Consider the following 10,905-nt stretch of genomic DNA (forward strand, 5'->3'; position numbering starts at 1 on the left):
TCTGCTTTAGGGAAACGCACCGGGGGTACTCAGAGGTATCATGTCATGTGCAGAGCATGCTCTCAAGTGGCTCAGACGAGGCTAGGGAGAACGGGCACGAGCGTGTCCAAGCGCACACGCCACGTCGATCCTCTTGTCTCTGGACTGCGCATCTGCGCGCCTGCCCACTAGCTGAGAACCGTAATTCCAAATCCACGCGCGCGACGTCCGCAGTCACTGAGACACGGGCAGGGTGCTTAAGCCCCCCGGCACGCCGCCCGCGAGCAGCGACCAGGGTTCACGCCGAGCCTGACCCGGAGACAGCTGCCTTCTTCCTTCCGCTCCGGTGCTGCGAATGGCCGTCGCTGCGCGCGCGCTCACAGCAGGGCGTCCGCGCGTCTGTGCGCTTTGGCGGTGACTGGCTGTTTCAAGAGGCCCCCGGCCAGCGCTCGAGCCGGGTCCGACTCCCTGGGCCCGAGAAGACAGAGCGGTGACACGCAGAGGCAGCAGTCGTGCCGGGTGGGCGCACTGAGTTCAGAGCGAGTGAGTCACAGCGCTGTCACTGCGTCAGCGTGAACGAATCAACGCTCATCACATAAGGTGTCCTGGCAACAGGAACACATAGCGCAGGTTATGGTGGCCAAAGGGTGTCCGAGGCCAAGCCTGCCCCTCCGCGGGGTGCTGGTCGGCACTTGACCAGCAGCGGGCAGCGTCGGACGCTGGGGCGACACCCTGAGGCTGGGCCCGCCGCCCGCGACCTGCGCCCGGGATGACGCTCCGGGAGGGCGGCGCCGACGTCTTCGGCACCACTACAATGTCTATCTAAGCGGAGAACCACTGCGCCTTCTTTCGGAAACACGCAGTTTTTTCGCACTCGGGGACAGACCCGCTCCCGGACCGACTTGGCGGCGTCTGCGCCCCCTGGGGCCCCGGCCCACAGCCCCGCTGACTCTGCGGGCGCCGGGACAACGCACGCCGGCCGCGGCACTGGGAGCTCCGCTCGTGACGGCGGTGCCTCGGCGTTGTCCGACGCGGCTCCGAGGCCGTCGGCGCGCGCCGTAGCCCGACCGTGACTCAGCTACCCCGCGCCGCGCGACGGGCTCTGCGCCTGCGCAGAACTGTCTCATCGTGACTGCGCTCCCAGAAGCCGCTGGATTGTTGGAGAAGGGAGGCGGGAGGAAGAGAAAGGGGGCGAGCCGACGCGGCCGCGGCGGGACGGGATTGGTCGGCCTGCTAATGACCCTTGAGGGCACGCCGGGAACACCGGGCCGCGGCGGGACGGGATTGGCCTGTCGGGAGGTGTCGTCATCGGGGCGCGCGGGGAGGCCGCAGGGAAGGCGGCTCTCAGAGGGGTCGGCTGCGAATAAATGGAAGGGACCCACAAGCGGCGCGATGCTGCGCATTTCCGCGGGCTCGGACCAGCCGGGGTAGCCGTTCGGGTCCCGTTTCCTTCTTTTCGATCTTGTACTCCGCTGCTGACGACGGAAGGGGCGGCCCAGCTTCCCGTCTGCGCCACCTTGGGCTCGCCTCCCCGTCTGTCCGGGCCTCCGGACTAGAGGCAGGTACGAGACCGGGCTTGGGGAGCGGGGCTAGGGTCCAGGGCCGGGCCGGGCCGGGGCGCAGGGGCGGCAGCAGGCGTCTTGTAGCGCGGCGCTGGGGTCACACACGGTCGTAAACGTCGCCAGCCGCACGAGCCCCGGCTGGTGGGGGCAGAGAGCGTGGTAATGCCTTAGTAGAGTGACGCCAGGTCGGGGGCTCTCAGGCCGCTGCTGTGGTGTCAGGACCGAGGTCGAGTTCCCGTCAGTTCCTTCTACAAGGGATCGGAGTACCTGCCTGGTGTCGCGCGCTGTCATACAGCGACGGGCAAACCCGACGTGGACCCACGCTCCGCAGGGCTGATAGTAAAGGACGGACCTGTCGTGGGAAATCAACTGGGCCGGGAAAGAATTACCGGATCCTTGACGGGTAGCGAGGCTCTGTGGCCTAGGTGCAGCGTGGCGAGGATGGTGGCAAAGACCGTTTCGAGAGGGTGACTCTGGAGCGAGAGGAGGGGACGAGGACGTGTTGGCTGGGACTGGGGGGACAGCAGAGGAGACGCTCCCAGCCCTGGGGACTTGACTTCTGGGAGGGGCAAGAGTTTTCAGAGGTTTGGTGAGTACCGGGTGATGGAGCGGACCTTGTGAGGCCGCTCCGGGCCTGCTTTCTCTCAAGCGCAGTAGTGTTCTCCACGTGATCAGCTCCAGGTTGTCATTAAGGAGTAAGTTCTGAGTAAAACTCAATGCACGAGGGAGTCAGAGCAGCGAGGGACCCAGTTGAAAGCCTTCGGGGTAGTGCGGGCAGCGAGCGGGATTTCGCGCCTGGTAACGGTTTTGTCTACACCCACAAGCGTAGAAGAAACTGAGACAAAGTTCTCCCAGGCCGCAGCAGCTTTCGCTGGCAGCTGTGTCAGTTGAACAGTGGAGCCTCTGTCAATAGGCCCACTTTGGATTCATGAAACCGAGAATTCGGGGTGAGCTTCGTAAACCAGGAGTCGAAAGGGTTGAAAAACAGCGCGACTCGGTGGAGTGGGCTCCAGATCAGCTGGGACTTGTGCTGCCCCTCCCCCATGCATCTCTTTGCTGAAAGACCGGAACTTGTGAGGCTTCCGGTTCCCCGGGCCCTGGGATGACCGGGGACGATTAGGGTTCCCTGCGGAGTTTGTTGGCTTCCTACTTCCGTCAGCTGCCAGTTACAGACCCGGGGGCGGGACCAGGCCGCCCTCGCTCCGGCTCACTGCTCTGATTCCCGCAGGTGACCCCGCCGTGTGCCCTCCGTGTTCCCGACACGGTCCCACAATGGAGTTCCCGGATTTGGGGAAGCATTGTTCCGAAAAAGCTTGCAAGCAGCTAGGTGAGCACTTTCCAGAGAGTGCCAGTGGGAAGTGGGTGTTTTGCGGGCTGTTTTGTGGGGGAGAACTGGCCGTTAGGTTAGTGCCAGGACCCAGTGGACGGAAGTCTGCTGCTTAGCTGCTCCCGATACCACGCAAGACGGGGGTTTCCTTTGAAAAGACAGCTTTGCACGTGCTTCAGTGTCGCCGGCCTCGTGAGATTCATGACCGCCAACCGGTTCCTCACACGTGATAGCTCAAGGATGTTTCTCATATTCACGCAGAACTTAGTGTAGGGGAACGCCTATTTAAATGTGATCTGTAATTCTTTTGTCCTAGTTTTCAAAACACTTAATGTTTTTGTGTTTTGGTTTTTTTCCCCAGATTTTCTTCCATTAAAATGTGACATGTGTGAGCAAGATTTCTGTAAGGATCATTTTGCCTACGGTGCGCATAAATGTCCGTTTGCATTCAAGAAGGTAATTAATCTTTATTCAGAAGATTCTAATTCTCACTCTCTAAAGCTGTGCTGTTCAAAATAGACACGAGCCTTGTGTAGCTAATAACTTAATTAAAATAGAATAAAAATACCAACGTCTCAGTCACACTAGCCACCTTTCAGGTGTTCAGTGCCCACGCATGACAGTAGCTCCTGCATCAGACAGTGAAGACGTGGCGCCTTTCCAGCATCGCAGGAAGTTCCGAACAGCAGAGCCCTTAACGGAGAAAACAGATTTTACTTTCAGGGGCTTATGGAATCAAATTGTTTTTGTATCCAAACATTCAAAGCTTACTTTACATGTTACAATATGTAGTTGCTTTGATTCAAGGTAAAAAAGAAAGCCGTGTCTTCGTGGGGCACAAGAAGAGTTTAACGTTTGGTGTGGACTGTAATCGGGAAGGTATTGAAATGGCCCCTCCTCTGGGTAACTTTGCATCCTGACGCCATGTTTAAGTGGCTCAGGCCGCACAGGATCGAACCTGGGAGGTGACTCAGAACACCAGCTCACTGAGTCCGAAGGTTAGAGGCTCTTGTTCTGGACCTTGCAGGTGGCTCCCAGCCTTGCCTGGGTTCAGGGTGCCGTCGAGCCGGTTTCGGTGAGCTGTGTCGGTGCCTGCTGCCTCACGGCCGTGGTGGTCAGAAGTGGGAGCGGCTTGCGGTCCCTGCTCTGACCAGCACTAGCCGGGGTCCGACCTGCCAGTGCTCCCAGGTCACGGGGGTGGGGCAGGGTGACTCATGTGTGACTCATGGTCACCAGGCACTGGTGACGCACCGGTGACGAGGCCAGACTGCCCTGTGTGCTTGTTGGCTTGAGCTCCCCGTGTCTGTAGGCAGGGAGAGTCTGCCTGGCGATCAGGCAGTAACGCGTTATCCCCGAGCTCGGCAGACTCGCTGGCTGAAGGAGCAGGCCTGGGCGACCTTCCAGCGCAGCCCCAGACAACAGGCCCCATGCGCCTGCGATCGCCTGTCCCCTGCCCGGATGTCAGTCGTCACTTCAGGGTTCTCATTGGGCTCAGTCTCCTCTGCCCCGGCCCTGGCTCAGAGGGGGTCTCGACAGCGCTGGGCGGGCAGCAGCTGCGCGCTGCTGCGTGGCCCCTGCAGAGCCCGCCCCCGGCTCGGGCTGGGCGGGCATAGTGTGCCCGAGAGCTGCGCCCGGCCGTGGCCCCTTGCTGACTGAAGAGCGCCCCCCGCACGTGGAAGTCACAGAGGGGTCGGGGCAGCTGTTGGCAGCGGAAGGAGCTACAGGGTTTGCGGGTGGCGTTTTCTGCCTCCACCGCCACCGCTCCGATAGCATCGGGGCAGGTTCACCTCCAGCCTGGATGGCGCCGGACAAACCGCCCTCTGTCCTGAGACCATTGGGTCGAGTTCACCGGCTCCCCTCCTGGGCTACCTTTTACTGACTGACTCAGCATCATTTCTGCAGGCGGTTAGTGGTCACTTATGTTCAGATGCCACTAGATTCCATTTAAGGCAACTTTCTTAAGTTCTGGGGCGCCTTACTGTTGATCCCGAGCACCTCTTGCTCACGCGTGGTCGGCTTGGACCCCGTCTGCTTTTGAATGCACTGTACCGTCTGCCTTTTTCTTGTGTGTGTTTGGACTAGTCTGGAATGTCACCTGCGCTCCTTGTTTTCAGGATGTCCAGGTCCCAGTGTGCCCGCTTTGTGACCGCCCCATCCCAGTGAGGAAGGGGGAGGCACCGGACGTCGTGGTTGGCGAGCACATGGATAGAAACTGTCGACTCCGCGCTGGGAGGGAAGAGAAGGTGAGGACGGCCCTGCGCCGGCTCTGCGCGCACTGGGTTTCCTTGGGGAGCCGGCCAGCTTCCTACCGGAGACCAGCCCTGATGGCGCGTGTACAGGACAGCTCCGCTGGCAGTCCCTGCCGTCCTGGGCTGCGAGCGGCACCGGCTTGTGCAGTTGCACACACTCTCTGAGTGTTTGGGTCTCGGCAGGGATTCGCTTTCCTTAAGGGAACTTCACACTTTTCCTCCCAAAATGGAGAGTTTCCGTGGCTTCCAAGCACTGTTCTGTTCACATGCCCTTGCTTCCGAAGCACCTTCTGGGGGAGCGTAAGAGGAAGTGAAACTGAGCCCTGTTCTCGCTCGGTGGCCTTGGGGCTTCATCGGAGTCGGGCGCCTGGCCTGTGCGTGGGGAGCGGGGTGGCTCCTTGGCCCTGAGCCAGCGTGGCTCTTCGGGCATCTGCGTTGCCCCGGGCGCACGCACCGCCAGGCCCCGGGCGTGGCTCACGCGCTGCACTGGGGCGTTCCCTGTCCGTGCCGTGCGGGTGGAGCGCTGGGCTCCTGTCCCCCCCTGACTCCCACACAGTCTCCCCCCACGCCCGCCCTCCCAGCAGGTGCAGAGTGTGCTGTGGGTGGGTGTCCCAGGCCTCAGCCACCCTGGGGGCGCAGCTGAGGGATTCCCTGTGCATTTCTCTCTCGGGGGATCCCAGTGTCCTGCATCTCCCTTGCAGTCGGCGCCTGGTCTCTGGCCTGTGTTTCTTGGTTTATTCCCTTATTTTGGCGGCGGCACATCCCTCACTTTCTCCCTGCGGAGGAGGATGGAAGATAAGTGGACCTGGGTTTCCAGGGTCTTTATTTTCTGCTTCTGCTCGGTGGCTGCCTGGGAGAGCGTCCTGGCTCCAAAGCCCTCCCTCGGGTACCTGCAGGGGCGGCTTCGTTTCCTTGCTCGTGCCAGAGGATTCCCAGGCCGCCTTCTGTGGGCCTCAGGGGAACGGGTTTTCCTCTGGGAGGCTTGGAGGGTCTCCTCTGTCCAGTGGCTGGAAGCGGCACGGAATGCTCCTGGCGTGGGCCCACCTTTGTCTGATGAGTGGGTCACCCGCGCAGGGGCCCCTTCCAGATCTGAAACACCGGTGTTTTCCCCTGGAGCGTCATCCTGGTGTCTCTCGTTTCTCGTAGACCCCCGTTGGGCGCGGGACCTCTGGGCAGGTCTCCTGTCGTTCCTCTTAGGTCTTTTTTCTCCGTATAACCTGCGCCCAGGTCGTGTGTCCCATGAGTCCCCCTTGCCTGCCTGGGTGGCTGACCGCTCGTTTGCTCAGCGGGGGCAGCGTGGGCTCGGCCTTTGCTGTGGCTCGCCGCCCAGTCCGCGCCTCAGGAAAGCCTGGGGGTCTATGGCTCCCGGGCTCCCCCCTGAGCCAGGCAGGTGCCCTGCCTGCGAGTGTACCCCTGGCCTCCGGGTTCCCGAGCCCCGTGGAGAGGCAGGCAGGTCTCGCTGTGGGGCGTACCCCTCCTGTCCTCGGTGTCCCGGGCCCGGCCCGCCTTTCTCGTGGCCTCCCGCCCACCGCCCTCGCCCAGGCCGGCAGGCTCGCTCGGCCTCTGCAGGGCACAGGCCTCCCGCGGGCGTGGGAGGGGCCCACAGCCTGCGGGGGACACCCAGCGTCCTCCCGGCACCGGGCCCCTCCACTGTCCGCACGTGCTCGGCTCGCCGGAGGCAGCCACAGCTGCCTGTCCCTGCCGGGGGCTCCCGCAGGCGGCCGGACAGCCCCCTTCGCGGACGTCCTCACTCCACAGACACGGAAGTGCCTGGGAATTCATATCGGGCCCTCCACACACAGAGACCTGAGGCAGCAACGGCTGTAGAGGCTGGAGGCAGATACTCCAGCTCCCGGGCCCCTGGTGGGGCCAGTCCGTGTCTCTGGAGCCCTTGGAGCCAGCTGCCCTCGGTGGGACTGTGCGTGATGCCATGCGCGCGACCCCCCCGCCCCGTCCCCAGCCCGCACCGCCCAGCACACCTCGAACCCCCGGACACAGAGTCCCGTCTGAGCAGCCGCTTTTGTAGTCATCGCCTGTTAAACCTTTTCTGTCTCCTCACTTAGTATTCATTGCTTTACAGTAAAATGTTTGAGAAAAACCTTGATTTTTTTTCATTCCACGTAGTTAAGAACTATCTCTCGTTAAATGTTAACAGTCTTATTGGGGGACTTGTTAAATAATTGCGTATTGAAACAATCAAAATACTGAAGTAACTTTGTTTTTCTCAGATTTTTACGTACCGGTGCTCCAAAGAAGGATGTAAGAAGAAAGAGATGTTGCCAGTGGCTTGTGACCAGTGCCGTGGCAACTTCTGCATTAAGCACAGACACCCCCTGGATCACAGCTGCGTGTGCGGGAGCAGCCCGGTCAGCGTCGCCGGGTGAGGAGCCGTCGTGGCCACGATGTACTGGCCGCACGCCTCCTGTGAGACGGGCCGAACCAGCGTCCGCGCCGTGGAGCGGGGAGAGCAGCCTTGAGCGTTGTTCTTGGCCGGGGGGCGGATTTAGGGATTTGCCATAGGAGTTTGCGTGACCATAATTTCCATTAAAGTTGGACTTGAAGGTAAAGCTGGACTCCAGCTGTCTTGTTTCCTGGGGCTGCTGTAACAAACCGCTCTGGGCGGCCTAAACCACAGGAAGCCCTCATCCGTGGGCCTGGCAGTGGCAGCGGAGATGAAGGTGTCTCGAGGCCAGTTCCCCTGGGAGGTTTGGAGGGAGGGTCTGTCTCAGGCTCTCCCCTCGCTGCGGGTGGGCGCGCCAGGCCTCGGGACTCCTTGGCTTGTGGACGCATCTCCGCGGTCTGTCTCCGGGTTCCCCCAGTGTCCTCCCCGTGTTCAAATGCCCGCTTCCCATAAGGACGCTGGATCGAATTAGGGTCCCACCGCACTCTGCTGTGACCTCACCTTAACCTTAATTCCACTGCAACGGCCCTACTGTCAAGTGAGGTCACGTTCTCAGGCTCCGGGGGTTAGGGCTTCCACCCACCCTCTTAGGGACACACTGGAGCCCACTCACTACTGTTGTTGGCCAGAAGCGCCTTCCTCCAGTCGGTAGAAACTCCGGTAGAAACGGACCTTGCTGTGGAGTAGAAACGGAAGTGAGCTCCTTCCTCCTTCCATGGGGCTGTCTCCGCGGCCTGTGCCGCGCTGGGCTCCGGACCCGCTGCTGCTCTAAGCCTTGGCCTCCCCGCAAAGGCATGGGCTGACTGTGGGTCTGACCTCTCCGTGTAGGCGTTCAGCTGCGAGAGCCTCTGAATCCAAACCGTCGGGCGCTTGGAACACACTGGCTTCCCGCTGGCTGGCCCAGCGGCTCAGGTATGAGTTGGGATGGCACGTGTGGGTATGTTGCTTTTGTGCTGGGGTGGCAGCCCCTTGTTCCCGCAGTGACTGTGGAAGGGCCGCTGTAGCGCGGTCACCGGCTGACCATTGCAACGGCAGGGCCCCGTGGTGCCCAGCCTCACAGGGAGCGTCTAGGACTGGAGCTTTCTCAAACCCCTGAGTGCAGGCGTCGTTTATTCCAGCTCAGGGGTACTCAAACAGTGACATTTCAGAGCGGCTTCTCAGGCGCCCTTTTTGGCCTATTCCTATGTGATCCACCACTTCTGCTTAATTGAGATGAATCTAAGAAGCTCTTCATTTGTTCTCTTTCAGGTCAAAAGCAAAGCGATGACATGCCTGTGTCCATTGAAGCTGGCGCATTAGTTTACTGTCTATTTTTGTACATTCTGTTAATTTTGTGGGTGACTGCGGTGCCCCAGCGCTTTCACGCTTCTCACGGCAAAGCTCAAGCTCTGAACTCTTCCAGTGAAGTGTGCAAACCCTTCCGCAAGCGAAGCGGTGGGAGGCGCGCGCGCTCTAAAGCGGGTTAAGCGGCTCTGACATCCTCCCCTTGCTCCAAATACTATAGAATGAAGCGGCTCGAGGGGCCGAGGGGCCGAGGGGCCAAGTGTCGGATGTGAGGGCAGCTCTGCCCTGGGCTCCGTCAGGGATGCAGTTTTCCGAAGCCGCATCATTTGAACGGCAGGCAGCCGGTTCATCACGGAGCTTCTGCGGGGACGTGGCTGTCAGCTCAGGAGACGGGGAGGACCTCTGCCCCCCTCATGAAGGGTCCTAGTCCAGAGGTGGCCCCACCCACTGCACCTGTTCCCCTGACCACACTGACTCCGAGCGTTAGACTTACACTGGCAACCTCAGAGTGTGGCGTGAGAACTCTTGCTTCCTGGGCCCTGGGTGTCAGGAAGTGGGGGAAGAAGATGCCACCCGAGCTGGGCTCTGGTGCCAATGCACTGGCCACCCCACGCTGCATCACACACTGCCTTTGCACCTGGATGGACAGACCTAAGCAGTTACACTCTCTCCTGGCTTTATAGCCTTAAAATACTATGGAGGGGGACCTGTACTCCACAAACAGCTGGTCCGAGCTCTTTCTGCGCTCTCATTGGTGGTTCTCCAGCCTTAGAGTCACCCAGAGGCCCTGTTGGGAAATGCGGGCCCCACCCCCAGAGTGTGGTTCCAGGGGCTGGTGTGGACCTTGACAAGGGGCACTTCCCAACGCTCCCCGCTGAGGCTGCCGCTGCCGCTGGTGCCACCGCCACCGCTCCTGCACCAGCGCCCACTGTGTGGCCATGGCGGGTGTGTCCCTGAGCGCACGGAAGGCAGCCAGCACAACCGCGGCACTCAAACATAGTCCGGGTTAAAGCTATTAACTCCATCAGCTCCTAGGAAACTAAAGCATGTCAGGAGCTTCAGTATGTAGGTCTACTTTTTGAACTGTAAGTTTTATGAAATCTAAATACAGATCAGTTCCTTCTAATGAACATCACTGTCCAAACTCAGATCTGTCCAAATCGAGAATAAAACACTGGGCTTTGTAGGTAATAACGGAAATTTGAAAACTAAAATATCTCACTGTTAAAAAGTTATGTTGAAATGATAATATTTTGTATATGATTGAATAAATTTTTTTTTTTTTACTGGTTTTTGTTTTTTTAAAGTGGCTACTACTAACGAGAAATTTTAAGAATAAGTAGGTGGCTTGCATGCTATTTTGTTAGCATTGTTCCCGATCCTCAAAACAAGGACAAAACACATCCACGGGTTATCAGGAAGCACTGGCGCTTCTGAGTCTGCCCGCGTTTCCGCCTTCAGTTGGGTCTGGTGGGTCGGACTGGACGCGCCACGCCGACCTTTTGGAGGCGCTCCAGGCCCCTCGCAGCTCCCCGGTGTGCCGCGTCACGGGTGTCCGGGTGTCCCAGTGGGGCGCAGAGTTAGGGAAGCAGAAGTCCCTGGCTCTGGTCACGCTCCGCGGCTCTGAGTGTTCGCATCCGGGGGTTCTCGTCACTTACAAACACGGAGGCCCCGGTCTCCCTGCCTTCCCGGGCTCTGCCGCGGGCGTCCGCTCCGCGCTGAGGGCTCACCACGTGGCGGCGTGCCAAGGGGTGGGGAAGCCGCATTGTAAGTTTTCATACAAGGTGCCCGTGTTAACATTAGTATTAGGAAGTTTGGAGAATTCTCCTTAGTGTCGAAAGTTCGCAGGCGTCCTCCGTTCATTTACGTCCAGGGAACCCCGCACTCGGAGACACCAGCCCCACAACTGCCGTCCCCTACGCCAGAATCCGCGGCGTGGGGCCCCAGCCCTGTGGGCCGCACGTGTGGAGGGGTTGCCTGGCAACCGGGGGCTCTCGGCCACCGGCGGCGTCCTGAGATGACGCAACCGTCTGCGCCGGCCCCGCCCCCTCACGGCTGCTGCTTGCCATTGGACAGCTGGGAGACGGAGGCGGGCCTCAGCCA

General features: G+C 60.2%; 1 protein-coding gene across 2 annotated transcripts; it reads left to right on the forward strand.

Annotated features, from left to right (window-relative positions):
• Window positions 1–1,315: 1,315 nt before the first annotated feature.
• On the forward strand, window positions 1,316–9,048 carry ZFAND2A (zinc finger AN1-type containing 2A). Of its 2 annotated transcripts, XM_054573397.1 has the most exons (7): window positions 1,316–1,541; window positions 2,770–2,868; window positions 3,230–3,324; window positions 4,983–5,111; window positions 7,346–7,497; window positions 8,347–8,430; window positions 8,767–9,048. In XM_054573397.1, the coding sequence occupies exons 2-7, from the start codon at window positions 2,814–2,816 to the stop codon at window positions 8,783–8,785; spliced, it is 534 nt and encodes a 177-aa protein (XP_054429372.1). In that variant the 5' UTR covers window positions 1,316–1,541; window positions 2,770–2,813; the 3' UTR covers window positions 8,786–9,048. The 2 variants fall into 2 exon arrangements, with proteins under 2 accessions (XP_054429372.1, XP_054429449.1); XM_054573474.1 differs by lacking the exon at window positions 4,983–5,111.
• Window positions 9,049–10,905: the final 1,857 nt, after the last annotated feature.

Source organism: Pteronotus mesoamericanus, unplaced genomic scaffold (assembly GCF_021234165.1).
Source record: "Pteronotus mesoamericanus isolate MK-2021 breed Mesoamerican mustached bat unplaced genomic scaffold, CSHL_Meso_final contig_1, whole genome shotgun sequence".
Taxonomy (NCBI): domain Eukaryota; kingdom Metazoa; phylum Chordata; class Mammalia; order Chiroptera; family Mormoopidae; genus Pteronotus; species Pteronotus mesoamericanus.